We start from the raw sequence: 19,647 nt of genomic DNA, 5'->3' as shown, positions 1-19,647 counted from the left end.
TCATGTGTATAAAAACCTTCAATTGCGTCATAATAAAGGAGAACGTTTTTTTGGGAAAAATTCTGAGTGTATCTTTTGTGTCTGTTCCCTACTGCAGTAGTTATTCTTAATTTGGAACCACTAATCAATACGAGGATAGGAGTTGCCTATCTATAAAATGTCCATGTCAACATTTTGTGAACGCATTTTGCGCCACACGCATAGGGCTGCCCATTCATAAGAATGGGCTGCCCTATGCATGCCAAAACATGGCAATATAATGCATGATCACCTTTTAGAGAGTCAACTGCACAGTTTGCCACATTTGTCATGCATGTTTTTTGTATGAATGATGCGCATCTTTTTCGCTGTGTTTTGAGTGCCATTAAGGCTGCATTCACACCTGAGCATTTTGTCGCCTGAAGCGCGACGCTCAAAAACACTAGAGGGGAAGAAATACATTATTCCTTATGGACATGGTTCACATCTGCACGCCAATACGCCTGACGCCGAACGCTTGAAGCCCAAACAAGTTCTGGACCCTTTTTTGTCGCTCGAATTGAGCGTATTTGGGCGTTTTACATTGGTGACCCTAGACCTGTACAAAATCGCGGTAAAAAACGCAGCATTTTGTCGCGGCAAATCGCGGTAAAAAAACGCCGCAAAACGCTACGCTCAGGTGTGAATTCAGCCTAACAATGAGTGGCAACACAAGCATGATGCGCAGTTTTAGCTTGTTTTGTAAACTTTCATTATTTTGCATGCATTTACAAAACATTACGGCCCAGATTCTCAAAAGAGATACGACGGCGTATCTCCAGATACACCGTCGTATCTCTGCGTTGCCCCGTCGTATCTATGCGACTGATTCTCAGAATCAGTTACGCATAGATATCCATTAGATCTGACAGGCGTAAGTCTCTTACGCCGTCGGATCTAAACTGCATTTTTTTTTTACCGCTAGGTGGCGCTTCCGTCGTTTTCCTGATCGAGTATGCAAATTAGCAGAATACGCAAATTCCCGAACGTACGCACGGTCGACGCAGTGAAGTTACGACGTTTACGTTAGATTTGCGACACGTAAAGTTGCCCCTGGGTATATGAGGCGCAGTCAATGTTTAGTATGGCCGTCGTTCCCGCGTCGAACGACGAGTATGCAAATTAGCTAGATACGCAAATTCCCGAACGTACGCGAGACCGACCCTGGGATATTTTTTACGGATGGCGCATGCGCAGTTCGTTCGGCGCGGGGACGCGCATCATTTAAATGATACACGCCCCCCTACCCGCCGAATTTGAATTCCACCGGGTGATTTCCGCTACGCCGCTGCAACTTTACAGGCAAGTGCTTTGTGAATAAAGCACTTGCCTGAAAAACTTGTGGCGGCGTAACGTAAATTAGATACGTTACGCCCACACAATTTTGCGCCCATCTACGTGAATCTGGGCCTACGTGTGAATGCAGGATCAGTCCTCGAGCACAACATGAAAAAAAAAAAATAACAGAAATGCACTCACTGTTAGTAGTGACAACTCCTCCGTCATACCTTCTAATGTGTATTAGATCCACAAACTCTCTGGATGAAATAAGCCCCATCCCATAAGTGTGTGTGATGGAGCGAGAGATCACAGTGTCCTAAAAAAAAAGAAAACGTTTATTATTAGCATAGCAATACAGAATAACGCCATTAACAGCGAAGATCAAACCATTTTGACTAATTCTAAGCCTTTTTCTGACATTTGTTGCTTACAAGTTAAAATCCATATTTTTTGCTGAAAAATTACTTAGAACCCCCGAGCATTATTTATATATATATATATATATATATATATATATATATATATATATATATATATTTAGCAGAGACTCTATGTAATAAAATGGTGATCGTTGCAATATGTTATGTCACACGGTATTTGCACAGTGTTCTTTCAAACGCATTTTTTGGGGGGAAAAAATACATTTTCACGAATTAAAAAAAAACGAAACAGCCCAATTTTTTGTATTATGTGAAAGATGATGTTATGCCGAGTAACTAGATAAGTAACATGTCATGCTTTGAAATTGCACACTTGTGGAATGGCAACAAACTACAGTACCTAAAAATCTCCACAGGTGGCGCTTTAAACATTTTTAAAGGTTGTCAGGTTAGAGTTACTGGCCCAGATTCAGGTAGAATGGAGCAATATTTGCGTGGGCAAAGAGCAAAGATTTTTCTCTGCGCCCACGCAAATATTTCGATTTGCCCAGCGATTCACGGAGCAGAAGCTCCGTAAATTGCGCGGGCGATATGCTAAACAGCCGGGCGTAAGGCTGCCTAATGTAAATGATCCCACCGGGGGCGGAAATCATTTAAATTAGGCGCGCTCCCGCGCCGAGCGAACAGCGCATGCTCCGTCGGGAAACTTTCCCGACGTGCATTGCGGCAAATGACGTCGCAAGGACATCATTTGCTTCTAAGTGAACGTGAATGGCGTCCAGCGCCATTCACGAATCACTTACGTAAACGACGTGAAATTTAAATTTCACGGGCGGGAGGCGCAGCTATACTTTAGCATAGGTTGCCCCTGCTATAGCAGGAGCAACCTTGCGCTAAAGTCGCCGTACGGAAACTCCGTACCTTGCGTGCGCAGGGCCCGCGCAACTTTTGTGAATCGGTGGTAGTATGCAATTTGCATACTATACGCCGATCACAATGGCCGCGCCCCCTAGCGGCCAACGCAAGAATGCAGCCTGGGATGTGAAGGCATAAGGAGGCTTATGTCTGTCAGATCCTAGGCTGCATTCGGTGTAACGAGGTTCCTGAATCAGGAGCACTCGTTACACCGGAGCAAGTAAGCACTTGCGCCGCGCAACCTATGGTTGCGCGGGCGCAAGTGCTTTTTGAATCTGGGCCACTGTCTGGTGCTAGAATTATTGCTCTCACTCTGACGATCGCGGCGATACCTCACGTAGACTTTAGTAAATAACGAGGAAACTGAAAAGCCAGTTTCCTCCCAAACAATCAAATACACTGGAGCCCCTCAACCTGCCTGGTTGAGAATCCTGTATTCAGACACTGGTGGGGTACCACACTACAACAGGACGTACAGGTACGTCCATTTGCCCACTGCTGCCATTCTGCCAACGTATATCGGTATATCGGCGTGCAGCATTCGGCAAGTGGTTAAGAACTGGTCAGCCGAGCTTTCCTATAAGAAGTTATTGGCAGGGTTCCCCTTTCATGGGGAACGTTTGTTTGGTGATGAGCTGGACAAATACATCCAAAAGATTTCCGGAGGAAAGAGTTTTTTACATCCTGTAAAGACAAGGACCAGGCATCCCTCGTTTAAAATTTGGGAACTTCCTCAGGTATTTCTGTCCCAAGGTAGTTCTGCCGCCAACAGGGCACTAGAGACTGGGGCAACCCGCAGGGCCAGAAAAAACCCTGGGTCCAGAACTCTTCTAAACCTGCCACCAAGCCCTCCTTTTGAGGGTGGGGGGAAGGCTGTTCCAATTTGCAGACATTTAGGCCCAGATTCTGAAAGGGCTTACGACGGCGCAACGCCGTCGTAAGTCCTAATCTGGGCCGTCGTATCTATGTGACTGATTCTCAGAATCAGTTACGCATAGATAACCATTAGATCCGACAGGCGTAAGGCTCTTACGCTGTCGGATCTTAAATGCAATTTTTTTTTCGCCGCTAGGTGTCGCCTCCGTCGTTTTCCCGATCGAGTATGCAAATTAGCAAAATACGCAAATTCCCGAACGTACGCGCGGTCGACGCAGTGAAGTTACAACGTTTACGTTAGATTTGCGATGCGTAAAGTCGCCCCTGGGTATATGAGGCGCAGTCAATGTTAAGTATGGCCGTCGTTCCTGCGTCAAAATTTAAAAATGTACGTTGTTTGCGTAAGTCGTCCGTGAATAGGGCTGGACGCCATTTACGTTCACGTCGAAACCAATGACGTCCTTGTGACGTCATTTTGCGCAATGCACGTCGGGAAATTTTAGGGACGGCGCATGCGCAGTATGTTCGGCGCGGGAACGCGCCTAATTTAAATGATCCACGCCCCCTACCCGGATCATTTGAATTAGGCGGGCTTGCGCCGGGGGATTTACGCTACGCCGCCGCAGCTTTACAGGCAAGTGCTTTGTGAATCAAGCACTTGCCCGTAAAACTTGCGGCGGCGTAACGTAAATGAGATACGTTACGCCGCCGCAGAGATGCGGCGATCTACGATAATCTGCCCCTTAGAGAACAGTGGTGCAGGACGATTGGGTCACCTCAACAGTGCCCAGCGGTTACAAGCTGGAATTACGGAGGTTTCTAAGATCCAGGGGATCTTGGTGCTCGGATATTTGGACTACCTCCTGCTCAGAGATCACTCACTACAGGCCCTGGAACAAAAAGGGTAAAAAGTATGCAAAATCTTGAGGCACCCCAGGTTAATTATACCCCCCACCCCCCCTTTTATTTTTTAGAACAAATTGGTCCTTTATTTAGTGGGGTAAGTATTAACCAATTATGGACCAGCTAACGTTGTTATATGTCGGTACTTTGATGTGGAATACCGTTGTTATGGAAGCAGATATCTACCATAACCCTGGTATACACTTAAACGGCGGGCGGTCCGTTTTCAGATAAAAGTGGTCTCTGTCGCGAATTCGCTGCAAGATTACTTTTATCGACAGCGGGAGAAGTCCCCTCCTACCACGCTCTGGTCGTCTCCACCGCTTACCAGAGTGGCGAAGGTGATCCAATCCTATCCCCTCACAGGCATGGAGTAGAGTGAGGGAAAGATGGCCCCCACTTGGCTCCATAACATTGGATGAGGGAAGCGACGTCAAACGTCACTTCTGCCCAGTGGTCCTAAAGGGAAAATGTTTTGTTTTGTTTTGTTTTTGAAAAAAAAAAAAAATACATTTAATTATATATTTTTATTGCATTTAAGTTTAAATGTGAGATCTGAGGTCTTTTTGACTCCAGATCTCACATTAAAGAGGTCCTGTCATGCCTTTGTAATAGGAATAAAAGTGACCCAACATATTTTTTTTTTTTAAAAGAACAGTGTAAAAATAAAAAGTAAAATAAATAAGAAAATAAATTTCAAGTGACACATCATCTCGAGCTCAAGCGCAGAAGCGAACGCATAAGTAAGTCGTGCCCCGATAGGAAAACGGTTTTCAAACCACACATGTGAGGTATTGCCGCGATTGGTAGAGCGAGAGCAAAAATTCTAGCACTAGACACAAGTCCATCAAGTCCAACCTATGTGTGTGATTATATTGTAATTCCAAGGGATGTATTTTGGGCCCTTTTTAAATATTGGTGCTACATTGGCTTTTCTCCAATCAGCTGGTACATTCCATTCAGTAGACTGTCAGTAAAAATTAGGAACAATGGTCTGGTAATTACTTGATGGAGTTCCCTAAGGACCCTTGGATGCAAGCCATCTGGTCCCGGTGACTTATTAATGTTAAGTTTCCCAAGTCTAATTTTAATTCTGTCCTCTGTTAACCATGGAGGTGCTTCCTGAGATGTGTCATGAGGATAAACACTGCAGTTTTGGTTACTGAAGGCCACCAATTCCCTCATGAAGACTGAGGAGAAGAATAAATTCAATACCTTTGCCATTTCCCCATCCTTTGTAACTTATAGCCAGATTCAGGTAGGGCGCCGCATCTTTAAGGCGGCGTAGCGTATCGTATTTACGCTACGCCGCCTTAAGTCAGAGAGGCAAGTGCTGTATTAACAAAGCACTTGCCTCCTAACTTACGGCAGCGTAGCGTAAATGGGGCCGGCGTAAGTGTGCCTAATTCAAATGAGGATGGGGGGGGCGTGTTTTATGGAAATGATTGGTGACCCGACGTGATTGATGTTTTTTACGAACGGCGCATGCTCTGTCCGTGAACATATCCCAGTGTGCATTGCTCCAAAGTACGCCGCAAGGACGTATTGGTTTCGACGTGAACGTAAATTACGTCCAGCCCCATTTACGGACGACTTACGCAAACAAAGTAACATTTTCAAATTTCGACGCGGGAATGACGGCCATTCTAAACATTGGCTAGGCCAACTATTTGTTGGAATAACTTTACGCCGGAAAACACCTTACGTAAACGGCGTATCTTTACTGCGACGGGCGCACGTACGTTTGTGAATCGGCGTATCTAGTCATTTACATATTCTACGCCAAACTCAACGGAAGTGGCATCTAGCGGCCAGTGGAAAAATTGCACCCTAAGATACGGCGGCGCAGGCCGTCGTATCTTAGCTACTGTAGGTTTAAGTGTATCTCAGTTTGAGAATACACTTAAACTTACGACGGCTTAGATTCCGAGTTACGTCGGCGTAACTATTTGTGAATCTGGCTATAGATGTCCTTCCTCATTCTTTATGGGGCCAATATGGTCTGTCCTCCTTTTTTTCTGTTTATATACTTAAATAATTTCTTGGGATTTTTTTTGCTCTCCTCCGCTATGTGTAATTTGTGTTCTATCTAAGCCGCCCTAATTGCACCCTTACATTTCTTGCTGCATTCTTTATAAAGTCTGAATGCTGATGATGATCCCTCAACCTTTGCTTTTATATGCATTTTTACATTGTTAAGCCATCCAGGACTTTTGTTAGCTCTTTTAAATGTATTACCCAATGAGATGCATTGGCTAATGCCCTTATTTAATATGATCATAAAGCAAACCCATCTCTCCTCCGTGCACATGAATACCCACCCAGGACCAGAGACCAATCCAGTCAGTCCAGTGCAGTCTCCAACACAAGCTAGACACTCTCCAATGGTGTCAGTGGGAAATTATCTGAGAGGCAGAAATTGCTCATTGCTCAAGAAGCCCCTAACAACCTCTGGAGGAACCCTAGGGTCCCATGGAACCCTGGTTGAGAAACCCTGCTTTAGATTCACCAAAACTACAAACAAACCTAAAACAACCCTAAAACTATGAACACTGTAATGTGTTTTGATACACATTTGTGACATTCACTGACCTGTAAAAAGTTACTTTAATTGATAAATGAAGTTTCATGAATTTGCCCGTTTTTTTTTTCTTTTTTCTATAACCAAACCTATAAGAAGCCTATGAGAAGGAGACAGACCTGGTCAATGTGCTCTACGATGGAGTAATGTTTTAAGGCTTTGTCCCACTTCCTCCTGTGTTCATCAATGTACATAAATGTAATGACTTTCTCTGGCACCTCTTCGATTATCCCTTCTCCGCGGTATCTGGATTTTCGGGGAAAAAAATATATATGTATGAATTAGAATGGACCTGTAACCAGAGCTTTTTTTCTCAGAAAATAGGTGCAGGAACTCAACCACGACCCTGTTCAGATTTCAAAAACAGTAGAAGGGTCTTAAAGGGGCATTAAATACCAGGATTGCATTACATACAGAGTGCAGAGTTCAGGGGGTTACACACAGAGTGCAGAGCTGTCACTTGTAAACACAGAAACCAGACTTCTGTGTTTACAAGTGATTGTGGTGAGCAGGCACCAAAGGGTCTGAGCCAGAGGTGGTGGAACTCATTCCCCCAAGTTCCCCCTAAAAAAAGCCCTGCCTGTACCCAACATTCAACAACCTATTGGTTACACTGACTTAGTGCTAGACCCCAGTGCCGGGACAGGATCACCCAGTGCCCAGGCAAAGATGATAAATTTCCCCCTCCCGTCCTCTCTTCGGCAGGACATATACTAAAATTGGAACGATATAGAGAAGATTAGCATGGCCCCTGTGCAAGGATGAAATGCAAATTCGTGAAGCGTTCCATATTTTTAAAATTATAAGTGATCATAGAATTTGTTGTCTTCCAGAGTATATATATCACGTGATTTCATTAGAATCACTTACTCAACTGATGTAGCTTCTTTGTTTGCTTTGAATGGTATATGCTTCTACGGGTCCCTTAGGCCCCTTGGTATCATTGTTTATTAATGTTATCGTATAGGCAAAATTATTTTTAAATGGTCAAAATGATTTCCTAAGGCCTCGTACACATGATAGGTTAACCAGAGGACAACGGTCTGATGGACCGTTTTCATCGGTCAAAACCGATCGTGTGTGGGCCCCATAGGTTATTTAACCATCGTCAATAGGCACAACCATCGGTTAAAAATCCACGCATGCTCAGAATCAAGTCGACGCATGCTTGGAAGCATTGAACTTCGTTTTTTTCAGCACGTCGTTGTGTTTTACGTCACTGTGTTCTGACGCGATCGGTTATTTAACCGATGGTGTGTGGGTGCGACGGACCATCAGTCAGCTGATGGTCCTTCAGACCGTTCTCATCGGATGGACTGATCGTGTGTACGAGGCTTAAGTCCTGCTGTTTTTTGGTTATTGGTGTATGCGGATTGAATATACCCCTGCTTATAAGACTGACATGACTTGTTGTATTTGTAAAACTTTGCCATAATAACAATAAAGGAATTTAAAAAAAAAATCCGCCTCCCCCTTCATTGTGTGTGAGATTATGAGGAGGAGAGAGAGCACAGCCCACACCTTTTCCCAGCGCTCTCCTCGCCAGTTCCAGTGCTGGGCCGACAGAAGTCGTGATTCTGCTCTCATTACTCCTGTCAGCCCTATAGTAAAAGGAACTTGCGGCGCCCACTTCCCTACAATACACGCTGCACCCAGGGCCATACCTTCTGCCCATACCTTTGTCCTGGCCCTCCTCAACCCACATAGTTCTTCCATGGTCACCTTAGACAGCCATCAACTCTCCCAAGGAGACCAAGAAAGTATTTATATTGAGCACACGGACATATCTCCAAGCATGCTAAATTTGACAATCATAACACTTGGGATGAATGCACGCCGCTGCCTCTCACCAACCCTTAATGTCCTACATCAAAGATACCATCGATCTACAAAAAAAATGCATGTCCCTAAAGGGGAGTTTTGTTCCCCAATATCTTGGATGTGTTTATGATAAGTTAGTTTGCCCTAATTGTCCCTCCTGCGGCTAACCACATACTGCTCTTCCTCCCCATTGGGTATTTAATCGTCATGCCTTTTGGACCTTGCCCTTTTGAGAACATCGGGCCAGATCCTCAAAAGAGATACTCCGACTTAACTGCTGTTCAGTCTGTGTCTAACTTTGGAAACGATCCTCAAAAGGCTTTTTCCAAAGTTAGGCAGAAGATCAGGCAGGTGTAATTGAATTACACTGCCGAATCTTAGGATGCAGTACCGCATCCGCCGCTGGGGGCATTTCGAGTCGAAATGCCGTTGCTAGTATGCAAATTAGCACTTAAGGCGATCCACAAAGCTTTCCAGCTTCGTTTTTTTTCGCCGTAAGTGTTATTTTGCAAGTGTAAAACTAGGGCTGATGTTACAAAGTGTAAACTAGTCACACCATGTAAAAGCCCATTCCAGCGACGGCATTTGGTATGCATTCCCGAGGGAGAACTCCACAGCAATTTGTAAAGACAAAACCGGCATGGGTTCCCCCCCAGGAGCATGCCAGGCCCTTAGGTCTGGTATGGGTTGTAAGGGGACCCCCCCTACGCCGAAAAATCGACGTAGGGGGTCCCCCTACAATCCATACCAGACCCGTATCCAAAGCACGCTACCTGGCCGGTCAGGAAGGGAGTGGGGACGAGCGAGCACCCCCCCCCCCTCCTGAGCCGTGCCAGGCCGCATGCCCTCAACATGGGGGGGTTGGGTGCTCTGGGGCAGGGGGGCGCACTACGGCCCCCCCCACCTCAGAGCACCCTGTCCCCATGTTGATGAGGACAGGGCCCCTTCCCGACAACCCTTGCCATTGGTTGTCGGGGTCTGCGGGCGGGGGCTTATCGGAATCTGGGAGTCCCCTCAAATAAGGGGGCCCCCAGATACCGGCCCCCCACCCTAAGTGAATGGATATGGGGTACATCGTACCCCTATCCATTCACCTGTAGGCAAAAAGTTAGTTAGTAAACACACAACACAAGGGTTTTTAAAATAATTTATTATTCTGCTCCGGATGCCCCCCCTGTCTTCTTTATTAGCTCTATTAGCGGGGGGGGCTTCTTCTTCCGCTCTCCGGGGGTCTTCTCCGCTCTCCGGGGGGGGCTTCTCCGGACTCCGGGGGGCTTCTTCCATCTTCTCCCCTCTTCCGCTGTTGACTCGGCGAACCCCGGTTCTTCTGCAGATGTCCGGTGCCTTCTTCTTCAGCGCTGGCTGCCTGCTATGTTTGTGTGTTAGCTCAATTAGTAACAGGCAGCCGGCGCGGTCTTCTGTGGCGTCAGGGTCTTCTCTTCCTTTCTTCTGATGTTGACTCGTCGCCTGTTGTCGCTGTAATGATGGAAGCGCGCCTTGCATCCCATTTATATAGGCATCACCGTCCCATCACCGACCCTTGTGTTGTGTGTTGTGTGTTTACTAACTAACTTTTTGCCTACAGGTGAATGGATAGGGGTACGATGTACCCCATATCCATTCACTTAGGGTGGGGGGCCGGTATCTGGGGGCCCCCTTATTTGAGGGGACTCCCAGATTCCGATAAGCCCCCGCCCGCAGACCCCGACAACCAATGGCAAGGGTTGTCGGGAAGGGGCCCTGTCCTCATCAACATGGGGACAGGGTGCTCTGAGGTGGGGGGGGGGCCGTAGTGCGCCCCCCTGCCCCAGAGCACCCAACCCCCCCATGTTGAGGGCATGCGGCCTGGCACGGCTCAGGAGGGGGGGGGGGGCGCTCGCTCATCCCCACTCCCTTCCTGACCGGCCGGGTAGCGTGCTTTGGATACGGGTCTGGTATGGATTGTAGGGGGACCCCCTACGTCGATTTTTCGGCGTAGGGGGGTCTCCTTACAACCCATACCAGACCTAAGGGCCTGGTATGCTCCTGGGGGGGGAACCCATGCCGTTTTTTTCTTTGAAAATTGGCATGGAGTTCTCCCTCAGGAATGCATGCCGAGCGACGCTGTCATTTTATTTTTTTTTTCCCGACGCAACTTTTTTAAGCCGTCGCGATCCTCAAAACTCGGCGTAACGTAAATTCGCGCATGCGCAGTACGGCCGGCGCGGGAGCGCGCCTCATTTAAATGGGACTCGCCCCATTTGAATAGGAACGCCTTGCGCCGGCGGAATTTTAGTTACACAGCCTGAAATTTCTAGATAAGTGCTTTGTGGATCGGGCACTTAGGTAGAAACTTTAAGGCAGTGTAACTTAAATGGGATTTTTTAAGTTACGCCAGGTTTTTGTGGATCTGGCCCATCCTTACTAGATTGGTTTCCAGATAGTTGTTACTTGTGTGGTAGTATATATCTCCTGAGGAAGCCCGTAAGCTAGGGAAACATGTTGAGATTACTACACCATAACAATCAGGGCTCAAGTCCTGCGGGAACGCGTGGGAACGGAGTTCCTGCGCTTTTTTCACAGCAGGAACTCAGTTCCCTTTGCAGGACTACAGCAGCCGAGCCACCCGAGCCAATCCTTCACTAAGCGGCGATGCCCAGCTCGAGTCACTATCAGGGGCAGGCGAACCTTAGTAATCCTTTATGTTACTGGCCGCTTCCTGTATATGGATTTATCGGGTAGTGTGCGGGTATTCCGTCACTTCCTCGATGACGCAATGTCTCCTGGGAGCTTTTGTCATTGTTCCCAGGAGACATTGCGGAGGTCTGCCGCGAGTTATCGCGAGAATTAAAAAAAAAACTTGCTTCATACAGGAAGCGGCCAGTAACATAAAGGATTACCAAGGTACAGTGGATCGAAAAGAAAAAAAACATGCGGTTTAGTAATTATGCATATGAGCGTATAATTTTTTTAATTTTTTTTGGTGGGGGAGTGGACCTTGGGTGGCAGTTCCCACACTTCTTTCCCCAGGACTTGACCCCTGATAACAATCATCAGTAAACAACTATATTGTGGATACCTAACTCAAAATGAAAAATGATTTTATCAAATCTTATCGATTTCTGATGTTTTACTCCCCCGTTTTACTTACCTGACCCCTCGAAAGTCCCGCGCGCGGTGCCGAGATCCTCTTCGCCGCTCAGCCTGGCTGCTGATTGGCTAGGGCGAATGGATTGAGAGCAGCACAGCCATTGGCTGGCTCTGCTGTCAATCACATCCAGTGACGCGGCGCACTGTATCACGGGAGGACGCCCACAATTACTCACCACCATGCGAGCTCTCTTGCATGACTGTGGTCAGTACTTGCGGGGAGGACCAGAGACAGCCGCCGAGGGACCCCAGAAGACGTGGATCGGGGCCACTCTGTGCAAAATAAACTGCACAGTGGAGGTAAGTATAACATGTTTGTTATTTTAAAGGAAAAAAAAATCCTTTACTAACCCTTTAATTTGTAAACAACAAGTCTCAATAAGAGGCTCGGTCCTTAAGTGGTTAAAGACTCTTGAGAGGCAGGGTACTGTGATTGTATTAGGAAGCTACTGTATGTACAGCACCCTGCCAGCCCCTCCCACTAGCCATGATCGACCTGTATTGCATAGAGAAGCACATAGACTCAGTGATGGCATTACAGGAGCTAAAATAAAGTATATAAAGAGAATGAAAAGCTGTGGTTTAGAAATGTCATTGGCATGTTGATGAGATCAGAGAGGGGGAACCAAGAAAGGCAAAATATAAGCAGAAGGAACTTCAGCTTTAAAGGCATAGCTCCCAACTGTCCCTGATTCAGAGGGTCTGTCCCTGATTTGGAGCAATGTCCCTCTGTTCCCCTCATTCTCCTCATTTGTCCCTCATTCTCCTCATTTGTCCCTCATTCTCCTCATTCGTCCCTCATTTTGGTCTGATTTATATCGTTGTATATAAAATGCACTTTTTTGGGCCCCCCTCCAGCTTATTTTGGGCCTGGCTGGTTCACATGTATGTTTTGGCAGCCCTCATTTGTGCAGGTACAGCAGGCCATTGATTTGAATGGGCTGCCATGCCTTTGTTTCCTGCAGAAAAAAGGTGCATTCAGCATTTTAAAAATACAGTTGCCTTGAAATCCATTCTGCTTTTGCACCATGCTACTTACCTGCAGTTCTTGCACACACAAACGCACTGTGTTTTTAAAAGCGTGACCTAAACTTCTAAAAATGCAGCAAGTTTGACAGTGCGGGAACTGCAGATAAGTCACAGCAGACAGCAGAATGGACAGACAGTGCTGTATTACAGTGCTTGATGGGCATAGGCGTGCCGTGTGCACAGCCTATTACATGAGGCATGCGCTTTCTTTGCAGGAAATGCAGGCATGGCGGCCCATTCAAATGAATGGGCTGCTGTGCCTGCGCAAATGTGGGCCGCCAAAACACATACATGTGAACCAGCCAGGCCCAAAATAAGCCCATCAAGCAGTTAAATACAGACAGTAATGTCATGTGCTCTGAGGCTTTACTCAGCCTGGACTGCAGGTCTGGTCTGTGATTTAAAGAGTTCCTCTATTTTACACATGGCATGGCATGGGGTCCCATGGTGCTAAAGCAGAATGGACAGACGGTGCTGTGACCCCATGCCATGCCATGTGTAAAATAGAGGAAATTTTTAAAACACTGACCAGACCTGCAGTGAATCATCAAATATTATAATTACTTTGGGCACACTCTACAGAAAACTTATATTTACAATATAGATTAGCAAACAGTGACATACCTTGAGGAGCAGGACATGAAGAAGTCAGCCTCGGGAAGAGCAAACTGGGGATGTTATAAAATCACATTCTAATTCACTTTTATATACAAGCAGCACCCAGTGGCCCTCTGGGCCCTTTAATAAAAAGTAAAAAAGAAATAAAATATATATATAAAAACTATATATATATTTTTTTTTAAAAAAGGGGGTTGCCATCTGGGGCCCTGTGGACCTCTGGGCCCTTTTAATAATTTTTTTTTATAAAAATAAATTACAAAAAAAAGGGGGTTGCCATCCGGGACCTCTGGGCCCTTTAACCTCCCTGGCGGTATGATTCTGTCAGAAAAAACATGCTAAAAGCGGTACCATTATTTGCAAGGAAATTTGGCGTTTTATATTGTAGGTCTGTAATTTTTAGAAATAACTCACTTAAATCTGACCAAACAAGATTCTAATAGGCATCCCAGGTATGACATTTTTTTAAAAACAAAATTATAAATTATAATATAATAAATAATTATAAATAATTATAACAAATAATAATATAATTATAATAAAAATTATTCAATAATGTAATCAAATCAAAATCACTGAAATTTGCCCAGTTGCAGAATTGTTGCTGTCATTATTTTTTTTTTTTTATGACGAATTTCCCCACAAATCGCTATCGCACAATTCTGCAAGTGATTATAATTTATTATCGCTGTTTTTTAGCTGATCTAAAACTATTTTTGACATAAAGGGACACTTTTGGTTGCTATGGACAATCTACAGTTTGCAGGGAGAAAGAAACGTTTTTATTATATAAAATGACATGCATGACACAGGACAGACCACTAGGGACAAGGGGGGTGTGTTTTTTTTACATACAGTACTGTAATCTATAAGATTACAGTATACTGTATGTAAGGTGTTTGTTTACTTTTTTGAATTTGGCGCCGTTCTCCGTCCCCGTGCGTCGTAACGTCGCAGGGAACGGAGATCGGCGTCACACGGAGGCACTGTGTGAATCGAGCGAGGTCCCGCTCGCTCACACAGCGCGGTGGCATCGCTGGATCCAGGGACAAGGTAAGTAACTTGTGCCTGTGGATCTAGCGAGGCAAGCCCGAGTCTGACTCGGGGTTTCCGCTCGCAGCAGGAAAATCAAACCCCGAGTCAGACTCGGGAAGACCGCCAGGCAGGTTAATAAAAAATCAAAAAATATATATATATAAAAAAAAAACATTTATAAAAAAAAGGGGTGGTTGCCATCCAGGGCCATGGGGACCTCTGGGCCCTTTAATAAAAAAATAAATAAAAAAAATATATAAACAAAAATAAACATTTATAAAAAAAATAAAAAAGGGTATTTGCCACATGGGGCCCTGGGGACCTCTGAGCCCTTTAATTAAAATATATATATATATATATATATATATATATATATATATAGAAATAAAAAGAAAAAAAAGAAATAAAATAATATGAAAAAAATATTTTTTTATAAAAAAAGGGGGGTTGCCCTGGGGACCTCTGGGCCCTTTTAATATTTTTTTTTTATAAAAATAAATTTAAAAAAAAGGGGGTTGCCATCCGGGACCTCTGGGCCCTTTAATAAAAAGTAAAAAAGAAATAAAATATATATATAAAAACTATATATATTTTTTTTTTAAAAAAAGGGGGTTGCCATCTGGGGCCCTGTGGACCTCTGGGCCCTTTTAATAATTTTTTTTTATAAAAATAAATTACAAAAAAAAGGGGGTTGCCATCCGGGACCTCTGGGCCCTTTAATAAAAAATCAAAAAATATATATATATAAAAAAAAAACATTTATAAAAAAAAGGGGTGGTTGCCATCCAGGGCCATGGGGACCTCTGGGCCCTTTAATAAAAAAATAAATAAAAAAAATATATAAACAAAAATAAACATTTATAAAAAAAATAAAAAAGGGTATTTGCCACATGGGGCCCTGGGGACCTCTGAGCCCTTTAATTAAAATATATATATATATATATATATATATATATATATATATAGAAATAAAAAGAAAAAAAAGAAATAAAATAATATGAAAAAAATATTTTTTTATAAAAAAGGGGGGGTTGCCCTGGGGACCTCTGGGCCCTTTTAATATTTTTTTTTTATAAAAATAAATTTAAAAAAAAGGGGGTTGCCATCCGGGACCTCTGGGCCCTTTAATAAAAAAAAAAAAATATATATATATATATATATATATATATATATATATATATATATATATAAAAAAAAACATTTATAAAAAAAAAAGGGGTGGTTGCCATCCAGGGCCATGGGGACCTCTGGGCCCTTTAATAAAAAAATAAAATAAAAAAAATATATAAACACAAATAAAAAATAAACATTTATAAAAAAAATAAAAAAGGGTATTTGCCACATGGGGCCCTGGGGACCTCTGAGCCCTTTAATAAAAATAAAAATATATATATATATAAAAATAAATAAAAAGAAAAAAAAGAAATAAAATAATATGAAATTTTTTTTTTTATAAAAAAAGGGGGGTTGCCATCCGGGGCCCTGGGGACCTCTGGGTCCTTTAATAATAATATATATATATATATATATATATATATATATATATATATATATATATATATAAAAGAAATAAAGAAAAATATTTTTTTTATAAAAAAGGGGGGTTGTCATCCGGGGAACTACGGGCCCCTGGGGACCCCCAGACCACTAAAAAAAAAAATTGTCCCTTTAATAAAAAATAAAATACAAATATATTAAAAAAATATATTTTTTTTATTTAAAAATAAATAAAAAAAGGGGGGTTGCCATCTGGGGCCCTGTGGGCCTCCGGGCCCCTTGGGGACCCCTAAAAAAAATTGTCCCTTTTTCAAAAGGGGCTTGCTTTGGGCCCCCAACAGTGACAGGGCCCTGGACAGCTGCCCCATTTGCCCTGTGGTAAAGACGGCCCTGGGCGTGGCAAGGGGTGTGTCGTATGTCTGCATACTTTTGCTGATAGGTGTCCCTCATTCCCATCTCAGAAAGTTGGGAGGTATGTAAAGGATGTACGCTATTTATTATTAATAGGGAATTCCTATCCAATGTAAAGATTTGCAGTACAGAATTCCAGTCCTTGGACCTTCTCCATGGAAGCGGAGAAGATCCGAGGACAATGCCTCCGGTTGTCATTACTTACATATTTCCTGAATATTCTTTGGATGGTTTCCATGAAACAATGACGTCTTTCTAGAAGGAACAAACATTCTGTATTAGACGTTATTTTCTGGGGAAATTATTTATTTTACTCATCGGGATGATCCATGGGCGTAGGAACCGGGGGGGATGGGGGGGACGCATCCCCCCCAGGAAATAATGCGGGGGGGACAGGTATTGTAAAATCCCCCCCAGGTAAAACGGCCGCGGCGCTGTCTCAGCCTGTTTTTTTCTTTTTTTTTTTTTTGTCTGTCTGCAGCGCGGAGGCCCAGCCCTCTACATTGCCGCCCCCTCCTACTATTCTCCTCACGAATGCTAATACCGCCCCGCCTCTCCAGCCCTCTGCTTTGCCGCTATACTCACGAATACTGAGGGTAGTAGGAGGGAGCGGCAATGTAGAGGGCTGGAGAGGCAGAGTTCAATGTAGAGGGGTGGAGAGGTGGGCGGGGGATAGTACGGAGCGGCCGATGACTAATGGATTACAAACATGACTGGCGGAGGCGGAGCCTAAAGCTCCGCCCACCCCCTCCGTGCGGCTGTTGTTCACTGGGTCCTCTCTTGGGAGGTGGAGGCTGTCTGGTGACAGGAGGAGAGAGAGAAGCATGAGGGAAACCCCCTGCAAAGGATAGCAGGTACAAATTAATAAAATACTCTTATCATGATATACAGATCATGATTTTGCAATAAAGTGATCCATGCTGCAAACTCAACATTCTCCCTTCAGTGACAGTTCAAGTTTTGCAAACTTTGCAGTACATGGAATTTCACTGAAGGTGTAGACTGTTTAATGAGTTTGCAGCATGGATCACTTTATTGCAAAATCATGATCTGTATATTAATCAACTTTCAATGAATGTGGTCTGTTTAACGAGTTTGTATTGATTTCAGCATGTGCAAAGTGTTCCATGCAATGCATGCTGAAATCAATGCAAACTCCTTAAAGGGGTGGTTCCCCTAAAAATAAAGTTTTGACATTGCATTTGCTATAATAATTACAGTTAGAATCGGCTGGTTTTATGTAAAAAATACCTCCGTACGTAGCGTTTGTATTATTCGTTCCCACCGCCACTTCCGGGTACGATGCTGGCGGTGGGCGTTCCTTATTGATGGACAGGCATCCGACCGACGCATCCATCGCGTCACGAGATGCCGAAACAAGCCGAACGTCGGTGCGGCTCTATACGGCGCATGCGCAACGACGTTCGGCTTCTTTCGGCATCTCGTGACACGATGGATGCGTCGGTCGGATGCCTGTCCATCAATAAGGAACGCCCACCGCCAGCATCGTACCCGGAAGTGGCGGTGGGAACGAATAATACAAACGCTACGTACGGAGGTATTTTTTACATAAAACCAGCCGATTCTAACTGTAATTATTATAGCAAATGCAATGTCAAAACTTTATTTTTAGGGGAACTACCCCTTTAAGGAGGTTGAGGCTGCACTCATTGCCACTGATTAGGCGGCACTCTAAGGGCCCTTTCACACGGGCGGATCAGTAATGATCCGCTCCGTGTGTCCGCTTTGCTCAGCGGGGATCCTCCGTAAAATCCCCGCTGAGCTGGCAGCTGACAGGGCGTTCCCCGCACACTGTGCAGGGACCGCCCTGTCTTTCCTCCGCTTTCCCCTATGGGGGATCGGATGAACACGGACCGTATGTCCGTGTTCATCCGATCCGGCAGACGGAAGAAAAATAGGATTTCTTCCGTCTGTAAATGCGGATCTTTGCGGAGGCGGACAAATTACGGGTGTCAGCGGATATTCATCCGCTGACACCCGTAATCACATAGGGACCCATGTATGTCCCGTTTTCATCCGCAAACGGACGGATGAAAATGCGGACATACGGTCCGTATGTGTGAAAGGGCCCTAAGGCTACTTTCACACTGAGGCATCAGCAGTAAAGCGCCTCTATTTTTAGCGGCGCTTTACTGTCGTTTTGCAGCGCTATTCGGCCGCTAGCAACTCCCAGTTTACTGGATAAGAATATACCTGGCGAGTAAAAAATGCTGTCCCCCCCAGATTTGTAAGGGTTCCTACACCCATGGGATGATCTGTACTCACGGGGGATTTGGCCACTTTCCAGCCCGAGGTATCCTCATGATAGGATAAAATCTTCTGGGAAATCTCATCCGATATCTTCTTATAATCCATCCTGGAATCTTAAAAATATAAGGAACATGTAATAGCAGAACACCAAGCACTACAGTATATACCAGTGGTCTCTAAACTGCGGCCCTGGGGCCAGAGGTGGCCCTTTGCCTGCCTGTATCCGGCCCTTGGGGCACTTTTCCTCTTACTGTCATGAGACACTTTTTGTCCAACTGACACCCAACAGTGGGGCATCATTTCTCTCCCTGGCACCAATAATAGGGCATTATTCCTCCCAATGATACCAACGATGGGGCACTATTTCTTCCCCTAATACCAAATATGGTGATGTTTATGCCCACTGATGCCTGGAAAATTTCCACTACCACTGGCCACAGTCCGGCCCTCCTAAAGTCTGAAGAATAATAAACTAGCCCTTTGTTTAAAAAGTTTGGAGACCCCTGGTATATACAGTGGGTATAGAAAATAATCACTCCACCTTTTAAAATAATCACATTTTGTTGTGTTATTTGGATGGTGAGCTGTATTGAATTTCCTCCAGACATACAGTTTGGTGTTGAGGCCAAATAATTCAATTTTAGTCTCATCTGACCAGAATAACTTTTTCTATGTGGCCTCAGAATATTTAACCACTTGCTTACTGGACACTTAAACCCCTCTCCTGCCCAGACCAATTTTCAGCTTTCAAAGTTGTCACTCTTTGAATGACAATTGCGCGGTCATACAATGCTGTACCCAAATGACATTTTTGTCATTTTTCCCCACAAATAGAACTTTCTTTGGCTGGCATTAGATCACCTCTGTGGTTTTTATTTTTTG

General features: G+C 44.5%; 1 protein-coding gene and 1 non-coding gene across 2 annotated transcripts in view; one reads left to right on the top strand and one right to left on the bottom strand.

The window, feature by feature from the left end:
• Positions 1-19,647, bottom strand: part of LOC120926883 (stAR-related lipid transfer protein 6-like) — a 38,574-nt gene that overhangs the window by 5,713 nt on the left and 13,214 nt on the right. Inside the window, exons 2-5 of the mRNA XM_040337181.1 lie at positions 18,781-18,878; positions 16,700-16,749; positions 7,074-7,200; positions 1,498-1,615 (exon numbers count right to left, since the gene is read on the bottom strand). Of these exons, the coding sequence (XP_040193115.1) occupies positions 1,498-1,615; positions 7,074-7,200; positions 16,700-16,749; positions 18,781-18,878 (393 nt within the window). The remainder of the gene's footprint in view (positions 1-1,497; positions 1,616-7,073; positions 7,201-16,699; positions 16,750-18,780; positions 18,879-19,647) is intronic.
• Positions 7,644-7,750, top strand: LOC120925361. The gene has a single exon (XR_005746643.1). It is a non-coding gene; the product is annotated as a U6 spliceosomal RNA (small nuclear RNA).

This window comes from Rana temporaria, chromosome 1, assembly GCF_905171775.1.
Source record: "Rana temporaria chromosome 1, aRanTem1.1, whole genome shotgun sequence".
In the NCBI taxonomy this organism is placed as follows: Eukaryota; Metazoa; Chordata; class Amphibia; order Anura; family Ranidae; genus Rana; species Rana temporaria.
The sequence above is the reverse complement of the archived record's forward strand: the minus strand, read 5'-3'. Positions and strand labels throughout refer to the sequence as shown.